This window comes from Phyllobates terribilis, unplaced genomic scaffold (genome assembly GCF_046119375.1).
Source record: "Phyllobates terribilis strain yellow unplaced genomic scaffold, ASM4611937v1 Scaffold_3__8_contigs__length_932513732, whole genome shotgun sequence".
NCBI classification, from domain to species: Eukaryota; Metazoa; Chordata; class Amphibia; order Anura; family Dendrobatidae; genus Phyllobates; species Phyllobates terribilis.
In genome coordinates, this window is record NW_027362763.1 from 190,122,428 (window position 1) to 190,142,611 (window position 20,184).

The window sequence follows — 20,184 nt, forward strand, 5'->3', positions numbered from 1 at the left end:
AATGTATTCTCCAGGAGGACGACACCAAACATACAACCAATGTCATTATGAACTATGTTAAGAATAAAGAACAAGGAGTCATAGAAGTGATGATACGGCTGCCACAAAGCCTGTATATCAACATCATTGAGTCTGTCTGGGATTACATGAAGAGACAGAAGGATTTGTGCAAGAGAAATCCACAGAAGATCTGTGGTTAGTTGGCGCTCGATTGAGTTCCTTCAAAAACTGTATGCAATTGTTCCTAGTAGAACTGAAGCTTTGATGCCGTTTTGAAGGCAAAGGTTGGTCCCACCAAAAATTGATTTTAAGGTTCTTTTACTTTACATTTTTGATAATTAATAAAAATAAACTTAAAACTTCTATTTTTTGAAAGCCTTCTTACTTTGCCACATTTCTTCCACGCCTGCTTAAACTGTTGCCCAGTACTGTATATCGGTAGATGTTTTACTGAAGATTACAGGCGCCGTAAATAAGACACAGTTGATATTTCATTTCTGAAATTTTATTCAGTAGAGGTTCTTTTCCAACCAGTAGTTTACAAAAAGAAACATAAAAAAATGAGCAAAACATGAAATATGTCCAATGAGAAAATAAAACAGTTTTTAATTCAAATAAACATTTCCACGACTTCTCAAGGTTAAGACCGAGCTAGACTTCACAGCGACATGAGAATAAGCTTTACAAAAAAGCCATGTGGGAAAATGAATAGCTCTCAATCCCAGGAACTGGCAGTGCCCATAAATGATACCATCGCAGAAGAAAATAGCATCCCTGCCTCAGGGCCTGCCTTTTTAAAGGGCGTGAGGAGCTTTCTGCTAACCCTTTAAGTGATGGAAAGCTAAAATGCAAACATTACAAAACAAAATGGTAGGAATCCGTGTGTAATGCCAATAAAAAATACCCTGTTTGCGCATATAAGAAAGTGATTGTTCTAATGCTTAGGTTTGCTTTATATTATATAAATAAAAAAAGGGATATGGACAGTGCACACACACATGGGTTTATGGTCTACACCTGTCCTGTAGGCAGAACGGCTTCTCCATCAGTTTTGGAACGATATCCTACCATACGCCGTTCTCCACAAGCTGGATTTCAGCAGCTGGACAAATAGTCCTATGAACCATGTGTGGGTCACCTACAAATTGATGCCCGATCAAAATGATCAGTCTGTCACACGTAAAGGAAAAATGCTGAAGAAATTTGGTAAGAGTAGTTCAACCCCAACTTTAAAGTTAATTGTAGCCTAATGTGACATTTTGTAAGTTTGGAGCAATATTTTCTAATTCTGAATCATAATAGGACTACAAACAAAATCCACAGGAAGAATTCAGAATGCATATTTAAAATGATCGCCAAAGCTTAAAATACAGCTGTAGCCCACATTGCAAGTGCATACGCCAGCCCTAAAATCTCGCCTACATGGTCCTCACGAGTTGCTGGATGCATGTGAATATTTTGGCAAGCCTGCAATCTGCCCATGTTCAGTCCCGAGTAGTGATAGTCATGACCTGATTGGCAATCAATAAATAGGCCCCCTTACACATTGTATAGCTGTCTAATGGCCAGCCGATAGTTATCGCTCCCAGCTCCCATCTGCTGTGGGAGAGTCAGGAGGTCCTTATACACATTAGATGGTCAGACAATCCCAAAATCTCTGCTTCGGCGTACCTATCCAAATTCTATGGTGGCTTTAAAGTAGCACTCAATTTTTCTCTTTATAGATTATAAGTATACAGTCAGGGAGGCTGAACTGTAATCTCCTTTATTATAAGCGTGTGACTGGCACTGTACAGTCATCATCATTATCTCTGATATGAGCTTCAGTTCCCCCTGTGGAGAACTCCAGGGGTACAGTCCATGCAACTGCATCATCCATGAACTTCTATTGACAGCTTTGGTGAAGCCCCGTCATAAAACGTGAAGTTATGCGATTCTGAGCAGGTCCTCATGTAATCACACAACCTAACTTTCCAAATAGAAAGAGACAACTAAATAAGGCAATACCAGCTGAAATATATATTATATATATAATGGGGGACTAGTAGAAAGATAAATTTACAAAAGAAAAACAAAACACAACAACCTTGAGTACTACTTTAAAGCACAAATGTAAAGTCTGCAACAGCAATGAGTCCTTTCCTATTCATGGTTTCTAGGTGGATAACTCAACCGATGACCGAGACCTAAATTGTATTGCTGGATTGGTCTGCCAGAATTATCCCATGGATTCACCCATCAACAGGGACTGTGTAGGTTGGATTTTTTGATGTTAGTATCATGGTAACAAATTAGTGCATTTATGAGACTGTATGTGTGAGCCGACAATCAGGATTTCCGAAGGATTGTACAGTTTACACGTCATTGATAGGTCGTACTGTTCATTGAAATATACAATATTTTTTCTGATTCATGCAATATAGCTGCACAGCACAATCAAGTATAATGAGATGTACAAAATTAGAACGGACTCATAAATAGCTTTGTAGACCTAGAATATAAATTGACTGTACTGAAAAAATACAACTTGTTGCCATCTGTAGACCTATAAAGAGATATTACCAATCTCAGCCACTGTGCAGGGGAACTGCAGCATACGTCCATTCACATGAATGAGGCCTGCTGTGGAGTGGAGCCCTGCACAGCTGGGTGGCCGGGAGTGCAGTCAATACAGTAAAGGCCCTTTGATTCTCAGGATCAGTGGGGTCTCAGAGCTCAGACCCTTAACCATCATAAGGCCATGGTATATACTAGTAATATGCCATCCCTTTTTATGACATGGGAATAACCCTTTAAAACGTAAACCAGCAATGTAAATAACTATGTATGTACAGTTCTACTACCATTTTTTGCTCAAATGCGGCAACTATGAAAGTAGTATTAAACTAAAAATAAATATTGCTGTTTTGTGTCCACAGCTCCTATGCACACCTATGTGTCTTCATAGAAACAGGCTACAAACAAATCCCATTTATACTCCGATAATGCAGCTAGATCTCTCTTCCACATGCCCCCTAACCTACAGACAGTTGGGAGTGGGAGGCAAATGAAAGGGAGTATAGGCCTCCATAAGAGTTACATGAAAGTCATCCACACAAGTCGATCTCGGGAAACCATCTGATGTATATGAGGCCACCAGACTCTCCCCCAACAGAATATGTCAGGGGAGAGTAGGATCAGGTAGATGGAATTTCAACAGCCAATCCTTTTGTTTATAGGGGAGGTAAGCTGCTGGCAGAGGAGTCTGGCAGCAGCTTTCTCCTCCTCTCGGCTGAGCCAGGTGTATGGGGGTGTGGGGAGAGATGGCGATCTGCAGAACCAAAACTTGGCGACAGTGATCTCGTGTGTACCGCCATCTTAACACAAGGGTGCAAGATGAAACTATATAGGGTTTGTTCATTGTCTACAACTACAGAGACACAAGTTTGTAAGCTTTACAGAAAAAAAGGTCAGAATTTTTTTTTTTTGTAAAGTTGTTTCACTTTGCATGGACCCCAATTTTATAAATTTGGGTTTGCTCTTCTGCAATCGGGATACAGACTGAGCACAATAGTTTAAATTAATTTTTATCATTTGTGCACATATATTCCTCTCCGTGATAGTTTACACAAACCCATCTGACCCTGGAAATATTTTTTGAGGACCAGTTAAAAATGAAAAACAATTTCCCACCAAAACAGTGCACCACTTGGTGGTTCCAGAAAGTCTGTACAAAGACCTATAGTCAAGGGTGGGAAAAAAAAAGAAAAAAAAAAAAGCATAAATTCCTCAATACCGAGTTAAGGAAGAGAAAAGCAGTACCTGTATTTTATAATACTGACAAAAGCAAACCTCATATATTTTCCACAATGAAAGCAAGGCTTAAAAATAAATATATACAGAAAGATTATAAATCATCTTTGGTCTTCTAAACATTTCATAAACTTTTTTTTTTTTTTTTTTCTCTCCAACGTATTTTTTTTTCTTTTTATCATTAAAGAAATTACAGCATTGATCATGGAACTGATCTTAACGAAGAAAACAACTTGATACATTATGCATCTTATATTAAAAAGAAAACAAAAAGACACATGTAATCCGGCCACAGCGGATTACTAAAGTGCTCAGAGTGGTAAGGAAAGTGGCTGCTTCCAGTAGGCCGTGCCTATTGTGAAGGCAATGGGTGCGGGATCAGATTGTTCAGCAATCTCCAAAAAGATCTGGAAGTTTAAAATAATAAAAATAAATAAAAATAAAAAAAATCATAAAAGGGGGAGAATACTACACGCCTACCAAGCCAAGCATGGCTGGTTTGTGCTATGACAATGTGCAAAGTGGACACATATTTCTTACACCACTGCTGCATGTTAACGTCATAGATGCAGCCAGGATATAAAATGCCACCTGCCCTTTGGAATCTTCAGCGTATCCACCCCTGTGAACATATCCTTTACTAATGGTAATAGTTCTAAAACTGCACAAAGTGAAATGATAAAGCGCCCAGACAGGACCATAAACATCTAAAACAAAAAAAAAAAAAAAAAAAAAGAGGAACTGAACGGAAAGAGCATGAAGGTGCAATAAACAAAACGGGCTCAGAGTCAGACACAGAATATGAACAGCTGACATGACCGTGCAAATAGAATTAACTCAACAACTAAGTGTAGCACTGGGGTGAACAGACCGGTCCGCAATCTGGTGAAGTAGTGAGAGCGTTGTTTATTGACCCAGGCACTTCTAGTTTAGTCTTTCACTTCTTCATTCTTTTTCCTGCATCAAGTGTTCTTACTACTTATAGAACATGGCTGTTATACATATGTAGATAGATGTAGATATAAATATATAATGTGTACAAAAAAAATTATAAAAATTGCCTGATTGTCATCAGTATGCAATTCACATGGCATCCATTTTTATGCATCCGCAAAAACAGTTTCCTATGTTAAAGAATTGCAATGTATCAGATTTCTTTTTTTTTTTAAGCATGCATAGACTTGAACAGGTGAGTCTCATCCAACACACAGCAGACACTAGTGCATGCTGCAATTATTTTCAGGTGCAGATTTGGTCCGTGAAAAACTCGCTCATCTGAGCATCCAAGTGGAGTACCATTGGTCCTAGTGAGGTCAGTTTTTCATGGACACGTATGTTAGTGTGAACTTGGCCTCACAGTGCTACACTTCGCTCACGCAGTCTTAACCTAAGACACTGTTACATCTGCTGCTCATTTTTTGTGTCTGACTGAGCCGTCATGTTCGTTTCACCATCATGCTTTATCTGCTCAGTTACCCTTTTGGGGATGTTTATGGAGCTTGTATAGGAGCTTTATACTTTGTGTTGTTTGCCCTGTTGGCAGCAGAAACGTTCGCTCCCAAGCCCGTGGTGTCTATTGTACTAAGCAAATCATGAAGATTACCCAAACATACGACCGGTGTTTAACGCCAGGTAAAACTAGACATAAAAAATGAACTTTTACATTCCAGATGTCCAAGGAGCAGGGCATGGCCTTTCAATAGGATGGGCATGCATTAAGTGCTTATATCTCTTGAACAACCCACCTGCTTTCATATCAAATATTGGATAAACACATCTCCACCACACATGGACAATGGAGAGTTCTTCTGAAGAACGGGTACAACATGGACCCTTGATGAAAATTAGAGTGGCCCCTCATATTCCTAAATTTGAAAACACACAGTTTTTGATGCAGCTTTTGAGCTACAGTGGATCCCGTTGGATTGGAAATACAAGTCCTTCATCTATATTTCCTATTCCTTTTGAATCCACTTCTGGTTTTTGCTCAAAATGTGTTTCCAGCCTTAAAGGAGTTGATGACTAAGATGATACTGATGACCTATCCTTAAGATTGGTTGGAGGTTGACACTCCGCAGCAGCACTGGAGCAGAAAGGCGAATGGAGCAGAACATGGAAGGCGCTCCTGGGTACGGCAGAGCAGTTCTGTGCAAATGAATAGTAGCAGACCTTTAGCACCCAGCAGCGGTCCCTGCACAGCGTACGGAGCGGTCCTCTTCTGCTCCTTACCCCGTTTACATCCGGCCGCTGGATTGGTGAGAGTGTTGAGTGTCTTACACCCACTGATGATCTATCCTACAGATAGGTCATCGATATCATAGTATTGGATTACCCAGTTAAATATTTGTGGGACAGCCCATCTCCTATCCACAGGATAAGTGATAAATGCATGATGGCTGGGGGTCTCATTGCTAGGTCTCCCACCCATCACAAGAGCAGGAGAAACAGGTCACCTCATTAAATGGCGTGGAGGTCAGACATGTTTAGTACTGCTCCTTTCACCGACTATGGCACCGACAGACAGTAAAGAGCTTGTCAGTCCCAAACACAATGAATGGATAAGGGGTATACTATTCACCTGGTGACACAGACCCCTGTTCTTGTGATTGATGGGGGCCCTACCAATCATAAATACCCACAAACTAGCAATGGTCAACAACTTCTACTAATCAATACAAATAGTAAATTTGGCCTTATTCACACCTTTTTATCCATGTGTCTGTATTTTGGAAGGAGGCCTATTTTGTCCCAATAAACCAACAAAGCCCACAGGAACGTCCCCTGACCACACAGACGCCATTTTGTTATTGCTTTTAGTGTCGAGAGCTTAGTTTGTCTGATCTTTCCTATGATCCGTTCCGTGTGCTGTCCGATGTTTTCACAGACTCATTATTGGGCAAGTTCAGGCTGCAAATCCGAACAGAGAAGCATAGATCTCGGATTAATTATTTTTCAGGCGGGTCGTAGGTTCAGGATGTGTGAATGGCCTCACTGCTTATAACGGGCCCCAAAGGACAGCACATGGACGACAAACCCGGACGTCTGAATAAGGCCTTAATCTGTAAGGTCACATGTGGTGGTGAGTAAACTTGGTGACACTGTCTGGTGCTGTTCTAATGGGACTTTTTCCAAATGTTTTCAGTCAATACACAAAATAATAAAAATAAAATAAAAGTAAAAAAAAAATCAAAGAAAGAAAAACAAAAGAAAAACAATAAAAACTATTTGTACCATCTAAAAGGAAACCAGGCCCAGACATGATTCCTTCTGGGATAGGTGGTAAAGTCTAGTGTGATTTCTTCAAGGGTTCCTCCTTTTTTACTTCTTCTTAAACTGGCCCCGAGGTTTAGCCTGAACCCTGTATGATTGGAGCACACTTGACAGACATCCCATTGTCCTCAGAGTGGTGTGTCCTAACGCAGCTAGGTCACCGCGGCCAGGCCTAGAAGATGGACCCCCAGGGAATGTGAAATTGTGAGCAGTATCTGTACTCCGCAAAGTACTGCCTGCAGTGGTCAGGGCATGAGAAAGCGACATGTCCCATCATCATCCCCGGCCACTGTAAGATACCGGCACCTCACGCCTCTTCCCTGCATCCAACCAAGACATTCAAATGTCATTGAAATTTTTCCTATAATGAAAATGTATGAGGGTCCCGCCAAGGTGTCACACAACTCCAGCCGCCTTTAAGACTGCGAGTGGTCGTCTGTACCAGTTCTTAGATGCCCACAATCTTGCGGGTGCTATGAACCTTTTCCCACAATTGGATTCTCTCTGAAAGGCAAAACAGAAAACAAGTTATACCCACACACCGCCACATCGAAAGACAACACCAGGCACTTGCAAGAAAATGTTGTTCCTAAGGTAAAAGGATATAAAGAAGTCTCAATTATTATGAGTATTATCATCAGCCACCAGGTGATGTCTGCGAATGTCGTAGTGACCTAGACTATGTGAAAAGGCAGCCATGTCTGCTAGGAGAACAACACTGCTGATAAGACGCTCTCGTTTCCCACAACACCTGCTGTGTACAAGAGGGGCGCACAATGGGCGTCAGCATTTTTGGGATATTTTAGGCTGTGTTTGGGTTATCACATCGTTCTTTGCCATACTCCTTTGTCTTAAGCAATACTAGCTGAAGATACTCTAATGAGATCACACCGAGGCCTCAGATACCACGCCAGTGAATTGAGGACAGCAACAAGCTTTTCCCAAAACAGTGGTCACAAAATAAACACGTATGGAGGTTTTTTTTTTTCTTATATTCTCTTTTAGAGTATTTTTTTTTGCTTAGTTTGTGCCCTATTCCTACATTAATAGGATACTCACTGGCTGCCATATTTCGCACTGGTGGAACTTTTCTTGTGTTTCTCGTGGGGTTCATTCAGCTTCTCGACAATGGCTTTAATTTGCTGGAGGGTCTTAAAGGTTTCCACAGAATCATCTATAGTAAAGTGGTAATCGCTGTGTTCCGGTGGGCCCTGGTACACCGCCATGCTCGCACAAGCCTCTGAAAACAAAGGCAAAGGTTAATTACCAAGAGTGGCCATTGAAAGGGGTTGTTCTCTCTCTGCTGAAATTTCTGAAATGCCATATACTAATGTGTAATGTAATATGGCATGTGCAATGCCATAGCCCTGGTGTCCTTGTGTATGAAATGTACATAGGTTGCTGTGTCCATAGCTCCCATGATGATGGCATTTACCCAAGTGACTGCGTTTCCAACTACGTCCTCTCTGTGCAGGTGTGTATTATTATTGTTCTTATATAGCGCCATCATATTCCGCTGTACTCTACAGACATTATCATCACTCTCTCCATTGGGGCTCATAATCTAAATTCCCCATCAGTATGTCTTTGGAGTGCGGGAGAAAATCCAATAAAACACGGGAGAACATACAAGCTCCTTGCAGATGTTGTCCTTAGTGGGGTGTGAACCCAGGACCCCAGTGCTGCAAAGCTACAGTGCTAACCACTGAGCCACCTTTCTGTGCTGCGCAGTAACGAATGTGTCCAGGAAAGCGGTCATTAGGGTAAATCATGTGGGACCTATAGTAAACGGTGGTCTGTTAGCATAATGCATCCATGGGCAGTGAGGGGTTACACCGTGATTGCTGATGCGGTTTAGCTTTTTCATTCATTACCCACCAATGATTGGCATTTCTGAATGGTGCGAATTGATTCACAGGACCTGGTCCAGCAGTCGAGTCCGTAACCTGTGGCTGTCAGATGGGAGCCCCGTGAACAGTCTCTTATCCGACGGCGTCCTCGGTTGCTGTTTTGATTAGCAGACATGGCGAAATGCCATCATTGTTGCAGCTTGACATATGTGATGTCGCACCAGGCCAGCTAATCAAAAGAAGAGCAGCAGATGCCAGGATGTAAGAGTTGTATCTCAGGGCTCCCATCCACCTAACACAGATTACTGACCTGTTGGGATCAAACATTGCGCATAGATTGGTGCAGTTTCCAAATTTATTGCAGCTTACAGGAGTATTCCCATCTCCATGATCCTATTCCAATACGTATTAGGTGTAATAATAATAATATTAGCAAATACCTCCAATTAAAAATGTAGTATAGTTCTTAAGATTCGTTATGTCTCTTTCCTTATCTGCAGGCATTCCAGGACCTTAGGTATCCATGGTTACGATCATTGATATAGTGACAGTTAGCTAGCTAGCTGCTAGTGGTCATATCCATGGATACCTAAGGTCCTGCAATGCCTGCACATGAGGAAAGAGACAGTGAATCAGAAAAACTATACTACATTTCTAATTGGAGGTATTTGCTAATATTATTACACCTACTACATACTGGGATAGGATCTTGGAAATGGGAATACCCCTTTAAGGCAGTTTCATTGTCAATGGCTGTGCGGTAAACTGAAGTTTCTGCGCGTGATGCCGCACACATGACAATGGATCTGATTTAAGCTAGATTTTATATGAAATATAAAAATTTGAATTGACCCATTTTTCTCCTTTTAAAAATAAAGAAATAAAAAAAATAAATAAAATAAACATCTTTGGTATACTGTAGTTGAATCTGTAAAAGTCCGGTCTATCAATATTTAAAATTAACTGATACGGTAAAAGCCATTATTAGAAAAAAAAATTAATAAGTCAGAACTGCCTTTTTTTCACTAATCGATCTTCCTCCTAATTTTTTTTTTTGCCACTTGGAAAAAAAAAAAAAAAAAAAAAAAAGCTATGTGCGTTTGGTGTCACCTTAATCGTACTGACACAGCGAATCAAGTTGCCAGGTCATTTTTACCACACAATGAACACCATAGAAAGAAAAAAACAAACCCCTCAATAAGCATGACAGAGTTGTATTTCTTTTTCACCATTTCATCCTGTTTAGAGATTTTTCCCCCGTTTCCCAATAAACTCAACGGTAAAATGAATGATGTCTTTGAAAGCTACTTGTCCCTCAAAAAACAAGACCTCATATGGCGAGGTTCACAAAATAATAAAAAATGTTATGGCCGCTGGAAGAAAAGGAGGGAAAAATGCAAATTGGCTTAGTGTCTAAGGTTGTGTGCCCACGATGCGTTTTTTAAGCGTTTCTGCAGCGGCAATTCCGCTGCAGAAACGCTTAAAAACGCTTGGTAGAAGGTCTGCCATGTTCCCCAATGATAATCCACATCTGCTGTGCACATGCTGCGGAAATTTCCGCTGCGGATTATCATTGCGGAAAAAAACGCAGCACTACCAATTATTTTGCGGAAGCGCTGCGTTTTCGCCGCCATTGACTTGCATTGGAACGCATGGAATCTGCATCACTGCATCTGTACATGCGGATATCATGCGGTTCAATGTGCGGATGGTACCCGGGTGTGGAGAACAGGAGACTCTCCTCCGGACCCGAGTACCATAGAACCTGTAAAAAAAAGAATAAAATAAAAAATAAATATTATACTTACCTTCTGATGGCCCCCGGTCTCCTTGTCTTCGCTTGCCGGCAGATCATGGTGGACTCAAGGACCTGCGCTGATGTCATTTAGTCATGTGACGGGTCACTCAACTGCTGATGTCGGCAGGTCCTTCAGTGTACCGCGAGCTGCCGGCAGCCAGGACGGATCGAATAAAGACTCCGGGGGCCATCAGAAGGTAAGTATAGATTTATTTTTTTACCATTCTTTTACGGTCACACTATATAAATCCATGCCGTTTGCATGTATTTATATAGTGTGACCAAGTTGACAAGCACTTTCCAAGTGATGCTAAAATCGCTTGGAAAGCGCTTGTCAACCCGCATGCGGAAATGCATGTGAAGAACGCTTCACATCCGCTTGTCCCTGGCAGGAAAAACGCATGTACAATCCGCATGTACACTCCGCATGCGTTTTTTCTGCCAGGGAGATGCAGAAACGCTCAGGAAAAAATCCGGAGCATTTCTGCATCGTGGACACATAGCCTAAGGTGTATAAGGGGTTGTCCAAGTTTGGTGAGAGAGGTTCTATGTGACTATAGACTTCTGAATCCTCACAGCGAACATTGAGTATCGCAAGCTGTCAAAATTCTCCACTATTGCCAGTGAGAGATTCCGACTAGACGTGCTCGGCCTTTCTCAGTGCACTTTTTTTTATTTAAATCAGATACTTTTTATTAAAAGATTTTTTTAACATTACACATAAACAACATTGAGGCACCACCCAACTGGCAATGCCCTTCAAAACCCACCCATTCCCCCTCCCCCCACCCATTACACCCCCAAAAACCATATGGCAAAGAGAAATTTAATTACAGACCGCATATTATCATATAGCTTATCTAACTGTTAAAGCATTGATATTTTGATCCATGGGTACAGAGCATAATATGTAATAGTCAGTGATTAGTTAAGTAGAACCTGAGAGACTACAACATTTCAAACTCAATTGATATTTAAAATGGACATAATATGATAATCATGAAACGTGCTCCATTTACCCAAGATTTTATCAAATTTACGTATAACCTTCCGCTTTTTGTACTTTCTCAGTGCACTTTTATTGATGTCTAGTCGGCATGTGACTGCAAGTATACAAATTGCTCGCTGTCAGTATGCAGAAGCTTGCAGTGACAGAGTGACTGAAAACCTTCATTGCAGACCCTTTAAGCGTATGCCTGATGTAACAAAAGAAACTTTTCATGATTCATACATCAAACATAAAATGCAGATGCAAAGTGGACTTCACAAGAAGAGCAGCTCAGAAGGCGTCCTAACTTCTCATATGAGCACTACTCGCTTATAAGAAGAAAATGCTGTATAAAAGGTAAATGCTGTGTATTACTGTATCCCAGAACAGGACAAGTACAACATTATCCATGTCACAGGTAGCAAGTTACCTTCCATTTTCTGCAGTTTTGGCATGTTTGTGCTAAACAGAGAATAGATCTTTTCACATTCGCGATCTCCATCTATATCTAGCGCCACATCAGCTGGAACACCTCTGTAAAGACAGGAAGCATTAATGAGCTCATGACACAGTGTATCCGGCACAGAACGCTCCGATTCCCAACGGCTGGGACAATGATTCAAGTGTAATGAATGTGATGGAAGCCAGAAGATTTCACATTGTCCCCTCCAAGTTGTTTGCTCACTAGATAAAGCTGTGGAAAGTATTACGCTGGGTGACTTGCATATTTAATAGTGGAAAAGTGGTGTTATGTTAACCGAGTGGTTAAAAGAGAGTCCTAAGAATGCCAGTAATAATTGTTACTACTCTACCCTATAGATGTGGTGTCAATCCCAACCTTTCAAGACAAAGTCGGGCTCCTCTACAATGGCCAGAGAATTATGCTCGTTTCAGACTGTAAGCCAATTTAAAGCTCCCCATTTAGATAGTTGTCGACAGGACAGTCCCATACACAGGAGCGCTCGCTCAGCCAAGCAGCTTATGTCTTACAAAGCAAAAGAATCGTCAGTCTGAAATTGGACATATTGAATCCTTATCTCGCCAGGACCGGCAAGTTTGGCTGATGTTAGTCTACTGCACACGTCAAGCTCTCGCCCGTGGACCAAATCTGGCCCGCATGGTGGTTTTATTTGGCCCAAGGCACCACAAACACCGCTCCTATGTGGGGCCATTATTCTGTATGGAGGACTATGTGGGGCCCATTACACTGTATGGAGGACTATGTGGGGCCCATTACACTGTATGGAGGACTATGTGGGGCCCATTACACTGTATGGAGGACTATGTGGGGCCCATTACACTGTATGGAGGACTATGTGGGGCCCATTACACTGTATGGAGGACTATGTGGGGCCCATTACACTGTATGGAGGACTATGTGGAGCCCATTACACTGTATGGAGGACTATGTGGAGCCCATTATTCTGTATGGAGGACTATGTGGGACCCATTACACTGTATGGAGGACTATGTGGGGGCCCATTACACTGTATGGAGGACTATGTGGGGGCCCATTACACTGTATGGAGGACTATGTGGGGGCCCATTACACTGTATGGAGGACTATGTGGGGGCCCATTACACTGTATGGAGGACTATGTGGGGGCCCATTACACTGTATGGAGGACTATGTGGGGGCCCATTACACTGTATGGAGGACTATGTGGGGCCCATTACACTGTATGGAGGACTATGTGGGGCCCATTACACTGTATGGAGGACTATGTGGGGCCCATTACACTGTATGGAGGACTATGTGGGGCCCATTACACTGTATGGAGGACTATGTGGGGCCCATTACACTGTATGGAGGACTATGTGGGGCCCATTACACTGTATGGAGGACTATGTGGGGCCCATTACACTGTATGGAGGACTATGTGGGGCCCATTACACTGTATGGAGGACTATGTGGGGCCCATTACACTGTATGGAGGACTATGTGGGGCCCATTACACTGTATGGAGGACTATGTGGGGCCCATTACACTGTATGGAGGACTATGTGGGGCCCATTACACTGTATGGAGGACTATGTGGGGCCCATTACACTGTATGGAGGACTATGTGGGGCCCATTACACTGTATGGAGGACTATGTGGGGCCCATTACACTGTATGGAGGACTATGTGGGGCCCATTACACTGTATGGAGGACTATGTGGGGCCCATTACACTGTATGGAGGACTATGTGGGGCCCATTATTCTGTGTGTAGGACTATGTGGGGCCCATTATACTGTATACTGGTAGGCCCGCGACTTTGTCCAGGGTTTTCATTTTGGCCATCTGTGTGTTTGCGTTCGACATCCCTGGTCTAATGTGTATTGGGGCCTTAAACAGACCAGCGATCACCCTACAAATGAGTGAAAAGAACCATCATTCTCAGCAGCACATCGGCCTGTGTGAGTGCCATTCCCTATAGTATTCAGAGCCAGCCATTGCCCATACTTACACAGTGCAGGGGCTGCAGCCTTCAGTGCTCTCAGAAGACGCCTTGCAGCACAGCCAGGTCCCATTTATGAACGCAGACGGGTGATATTTGCTGAGCCTCCTATGATTTCGTCTGCTCACTCTGCTCAACACCTCTATCCACTCACTGGCCTCCACACAGTTACTGGCCTGGATGTACAGGGGCTTCTCACCATAATTCACCTGGAACATCTACAATGCACACAGATTACATGCCAATAAGCAGAACATCCTTCCACTTTCTCTGTGCAGGCTGGGTTTCTTATACCAGGTGATGAGAAATGCTGTGTCATGTGAGGTGGGGGCACTTACATTATTTTTATTGAAGGCACTTTCATCCAGCTTCTCAACAGCCAGGATATTCTTAATAGCGATGCGGAAGACCGGCTCTTTATCTGTCAGACACAAGAGAGAGTTACAGAATCGCTAGTTGTACTACAATACCATGCAACATGGCGTATTATACCGTACTGGAGATAGTTCGACACATGCCACCCCCGACGGAGGCAATAAGATCCAAATGCCTAGGTATATCCAACTTAAAAGGGGTATTTCCATCTCCAAGATCCTATCCCAATATTTAGTAGGAGTAATGATAATAATATAAGCAAATACCTCCAATTAGAAATGTAGTATAGTCTTATTAGCTATGCCGCTTACCCCATTTACAGGGCATTGCAGTAGCTTAGATATCCATGGTTACGATCACTCATATAGTGACAGTTACTTGTTAGAAGTCGTAACCATGGATACTTAAGCTACTGCAATGTCCTACACATGGGGTAAGTGACATAGCTAATAAGAACTATACTACATATCTATTACTCTTTTTGAAAATGAAAAATATGAAAAAAATAAAACTAATTGCCCACCCCAGGACTTGAGGATGGTTTAATTGCCCACCCCTGGACTTGAGGAGGGTGCCAGGGATGGCTAGATTAGAGTCTCAAAGACACTGCAGGGCATAGATTGGCTGAAGGAGGAACAATAATCCATAAAATAAACCCCATGAATGACCCTGCCCTTTGAGCTATGACAACCATAAAAACTAGGTTCCTCTTGCTGACATTTAACTTTAACAAGTGATTCTGTCAGCAGGTTTTTGCTATTTAATCTGAGAACAGCATAATATAGCGCAAGTAAATCTAATTCCAGTGATGTGTCACTTACTAGGCTGTGTGTTATAGTTTCAATACAATCAATGTTTTTTCAAAAGGAGATCACTAAAGGACTAGGTCTCACATGCAAAGTAGTCAGGGTAATCTGCGTAGCCCTGCCCCCACCACTGATTGGCAGCTTGCTGACAATGTACACAGGAAGCTGCCAATCAGGGGTGTGGACGGGGTTACCCACAGCTCAGCATTCTAACCACTGCTACATCTACAACGGATAAAACAGGGATTCTATCAAGACTAAAACAAGCAGCCCAGTAAGCGATACATCGCTGGAATCAGACTCTTTTGCCTTATAATGCTCTCAGATTACATAGCAAAAACCTGCTGACAGATTCTCTATAAACTGAAATAGAAATCTATTGGAATTCTAACAGTAGGTGCCTGAAAGCCAAAAAGGACCGGCACCTATATGTCGCCCATGGGCTGAATATCTACTAACACTAGTGAACTTATGAAAGCAGCAGCCCCCGCTGTAATAGTGGGCGGAAGAACTCACTGTCTAATGACCGAAGAGTCTTAAGAAGACAAGAAACAGTTTCCATATATCAACAAATACGGAAAGTGAGGCGGCACATCCAGCAATATGAAGCTCGTATTAACCCATGCGACTAATCAGTGGCAATAAACTTTTCTTAACTTTAAACCCAATATTCACCTTTCTGCTTGTGGTAGGCAAACTCCCGACTCGTTAGTGAAAACCATCTCTTGTTAAAGCTCTTCTTTCCAAGTCTGCGGCCCTGTGCTCGTTTGCACATCTCTCTGAAGCAGAAGATGAATACTTGTGAATTATTGTTATTATTATTATTATTATTATTATTATTAAGGAATGTGTTTTCCTAGATATGTGATCAGCGGATGTAGAGGGCAAGGAATGTGGATGGTGTAAAGGCGCAGAAAATTTCCACAGAAAACATTGAAAAAGTTGCACAGAAATCTGCATGACAAAGCAGTCTTAGGCCACGTTCACACATTCAGTATTTGGTCAGTATTTTACATCAGCATTTGTAAGCCAAAACCAGGAGTGGAACAATCAGAGGAAAAGTATAATAGAAACACGTCACCACTTCTGTATTTATCACCCACTCCTGGTTTTGGCTTACAAATACTGAGATAAAAAACTGACCAAATACTGATCGTGTGAACGTGGCCTTAAAGTGAGTGGATTTAAGTCAAGATTTTTCTGACAAAAAAAAAAAAATACATTATACTCGCCCCCTACCCTGTTCCCCCACATGTCTACGTGCAGTGTGACCAATTATAGCTGGGGAAGAGAGAAACTAATAACTGGGGAAGTGAGAAAGAACTAACATTCAACCTCCTTTGAAGTAGGGGCCTCCTGCAGTGAACAGGTAGTGACCACATGAGATATGTTCTGGGAAAAAGAGAGATTAGTTTACGCTGAGGTGGGGGGAAGTATGCTTCCCAGGTAAACGCTTCCTCTGATCAAAGTACAGCTCCCCAGACCTTTTGGAGCCAGTGGTCAGTGATGAACATTGGAGTTTGCATCAATCCGATATTTATGGGAGATATATTTTCGGTGTCATAGTGAAGGGACGAACAAGATGCATTCATTCATCACCGTAAAGCCGGCAGAATCCCTCCAACTTAATATCGGGTCCATTGGATAGTGCTATCCATACCATGTTTCTTCTCCATAGACAGGTAAGATCACAATGAAAAACATGACGACAATATCTACCGCCTGTGACCTCCCCCTTCTTCTCCTGTTGCCAGAGTTTTTTTCCAAATAGAAGACCCAGATAAGACAGCTGTTTCAGGCTTGGACATTGGACTTATAGGGAAGCAACTCCAATAAGTGGCAATAGAGAGCCTGCTTTTTCCCATCTGTTGGTTAGTAATCAATTGACATTAAAAAGAGTTGGTGTGATTTGATTTTCAGGACCTGGTCCATCGGCCTTGTAAGTAATCCGTGGTTGATGAAAGGGAGCACTGAGAAACACCTCCTACTTTCTGGCAATCGCAGATAATATTTTGATTAGCCAGCCTGGCGTTACATCATCGTTGTGGCGTTTGCACATGTGCCAGCTAATCAAGAGAAGATTGCCAGGAGGTAGTTCTCAGGGCTCCCGTCCATAGCTAAAAGAAGCGGGTGATGGACCAGGTCGTGCAAATCGATTTGCACCAACCTTATTATAAAATAAAACCATGCACTTACCCTTCTTTCAGGATCACAGATTCACTCATTCCACTTGGTTCTTTACTTTCAGTGGATGAAATTTCTTCTATAAACTGTGCGATAGGAATTAACATTAGTATACAAAGCAATAGGTAAATGACCCTACCTATGTAATTCAGCCCTCTTGTAACAGGCACAACCTTACAAAGATTGTCTTATCCTTCATTCATCAGTATCATCCATACACTATGAATGAACAGAATGTGGCTCACAACACACGCTCCACCATAACTACCATCTGTGATGTGCCTCTGTGCAGACCACCGCGGGTATCTAACCTTTTTAACATCTGCCGTGTAGGTCTCTTCCTCGAACATCTTATAGAATTCACACATGAATGGTTCCTTGAAGCTGGACTGTGGAGAAGACCGGGCATGGTTTTAAATTGCAGAACTTAAGATAAAGGAAAGACAAATACATACATACATTATATATATATATATATATATATATATATATATATATATATATATATATATATTCCATCCTGATGAAACTTACAGTTTTACTTTTGGACAAACTGCCAACGCTTCCCAGAGTCTGAATGGTTTTTGATATGAGTGTTAACACGCGGGAGGTCTGTGCGTCCTGTGCGGGAGAAACAGGTTAAAGAAAAACCTAAAATATGTATGCCGAATCAAGAACTGTCCATTTGGGTCGTATCATATCCTCATGTGCTTTATACAAGCGCAATCCTATGTGGGAACTAGGTGATAACCTAGTAAGTCAGCCATTAGCCAGTACCATTATAGTCAATGGCCCCATTGGCACATACGCCGAAACTAATTTGGCAGGGGGATCGGATGATAGCCCCGACGGGACCACTGAATGTGGTGAAGAACGCAGTGTGAAAGGAGCCTAAGAGATTAATGAGCACCAACACACTGGTGAAGATTAATGAAAACTAGTAAACAGCAAAAAAAAATCCAATCCATCTCCTATTTATCAGAGGCCTTCTAGAATCTGAAAGATGCATCTCGATAGGTAGCCTGGGACAACTGCTAATCTTTTCACTTGCACTACTTTCGATAACTCTTCCCCACTATAATGATCTGCTCAGGTTTTCCTTACTTGGTTCAGTTTTAGATTATTATATACAAATAGAAATAGAATATTGCAATACTAACACCAATACCTATTCAGCATGTTTTACTAACGTGATGATTATTATTGGAGGGAATTGGTAACAATATACAGTACTCTGCAAAAGTTTTTGCCAGGGGTGGAAAGTGCTATTAGTTTGGTTTTGTAAATTAACAAAATGTAAAATAAATGAGCAAAAGAGAAATCTAAATAAAATTTGGTGTGATCTCTTTTTGCCTTCAAAACAGCATCAATTATTTTGAAGAAACTTGGCAGGGAGGTTGTTCCAAACATAATGGAGAATTAACCACAGATCTTCAGTGGATGTAGGCTTGTGCGAATCCTTTTGTCTCTCTCTATACAGACTAAATGATTATGAAATCATTGCTCTGTGGGAGCTACATCATCAAATATCTGTCTGTATTTCTCAGCATTGAGGACACCAAGAAATGGGCAGCATTGAAAACTTTAGACGCAGTGGGTGGCCAAGAATACTTAGAGCAGAAAATGAAAGACACATTGTATGATATTGAATGGAAATAAACACGATGTCAAGCAGTGCCATCAGCTCAGAACTGGCAGAAACTAATGGGACCCAGTTATTGTTCAAAGAACTCTTTCTAACACTGGTCTTCATGGAAGAATTGTAGCCAAAAAATCATAAGGTCATCATGGAAGCAATGCCAAGCGACTTATCTATGCATGGTAGCAGGTTCTGGACTGAGGAGTCAAAATGTGAAATAATATTGTCACCAAAGGGCTGGAGACCAGTACAAAAATGTGTGTCTGCAGGTAACAGTGAAACATGGTGGAGGATGCTTGCAAGTTTGGGGCTGGACTTCAGCAAAGGAATTTTGGGATTTGGCCGGATTAATGGTGACTTCAATGCGGAGAAATACAAGCAGATGCTTATTTATCATGTAATACCACCAAGGGGGCGTCTGAATGTCACCAAATTTATGTTGCAGGAGAACAATGACACCAAACATACAGCTAATGTCATTAAAAAATATCTTGAGAGGAAAGAAGAACAAGGAGCCCTGGAAGTGATGACATGGCCCCACAGAGCCCTGATCTCAACATGGAGTCTGTCTGGGATTACATGGAGAGGCAGAAGGATTTGCGTAAGCGACATCCACAGATCTGAGGATAGCCCTCCACAGTTTGGAAAAACCTCCCTGCTGAGCTCTTTTCAAAACCTGTGCACAAGTGTATCTAGAGGAATGGATGCTGTTCTGAAGGCAAAGGGCGGTCACATAAAATATTAATCGGATTTAAATTTCTCTTCTGTTCATTCACAAAAATAAACAATTACCATTTATGCCAAACCTGTCTAAAACTTTTGTACAGTACCACAGATGCAGCTACTTACTGGGTGGTGGGATCTCAAATGGAAGATGTGAGGAGACACGACAGCGACAGCAAAGAATCGCAAGAACACGAAGCTGCTGACAGCGGAGTACTGAACATGGCGGTCATCTGTGGGGAGAAGACAAGGAAAACAGTCACAATGGGCATTTGAGTACAGTACAGACCAAAAGTTTGGACACACCTTCTCATTT

At 41.9% G+C, this 20,184-nt stretch overlaps 1 protein-coding gene across 2 annotated transcripts in view; it reads right to left on the bottom strand.

Moving 5' to 3' along the window:
- Positions 1–489: 489 nt before the first annotated feature.
- The window catches only part of RASA2 (RAS p21 protein activator 2), a 90,310-nt gene continuing 70,615 nt past the window's right edge, over positions 490–20,184 (bottom strand). For both annotated transcript variants that reach the window (XM_073674389.1, XM_073674390.1), the window contains 10 exons: positions 19,995–20,101; positions 18,041–18,127; positions 17,818–17,895; positions 17,519–17,592; positions 15,998–16,101; positions 14,480–14,562; positions 14,151–14,359; positions 12,129–12,232; positions 8,122–8,302; positions 490–7,566 (listed from right to left, as the gene is read on the bottom strand). In XM_073674389.1, coding sequence (XP_073530490.1) covers positions 7,536–7,566; positions 8,122–8,302; positions 12,129–12,232; positions 14,151–14,359; positions 14,480–14,562; positions 15,998–16,101; positions 17,519–17,592; positions 17,818–17,895; positions 18,041–18,127; positions 19,995–20,101 — 1,058 coding nt within the window. In that variant the 3' untranslated portion in view covers positions 490–7,535. The remainder of the gene's footprint in view (positions 7,567–8,121; positions 8,303–12,128; positions 12,233–14,150; positions 14,360–14,479; positions 14,563–15,997; positions 16,102–17,518; positions 17,593–17,817; positions 17,896–18,040; positions 18,128–19,994; positions 20,102–20,184) is intronic.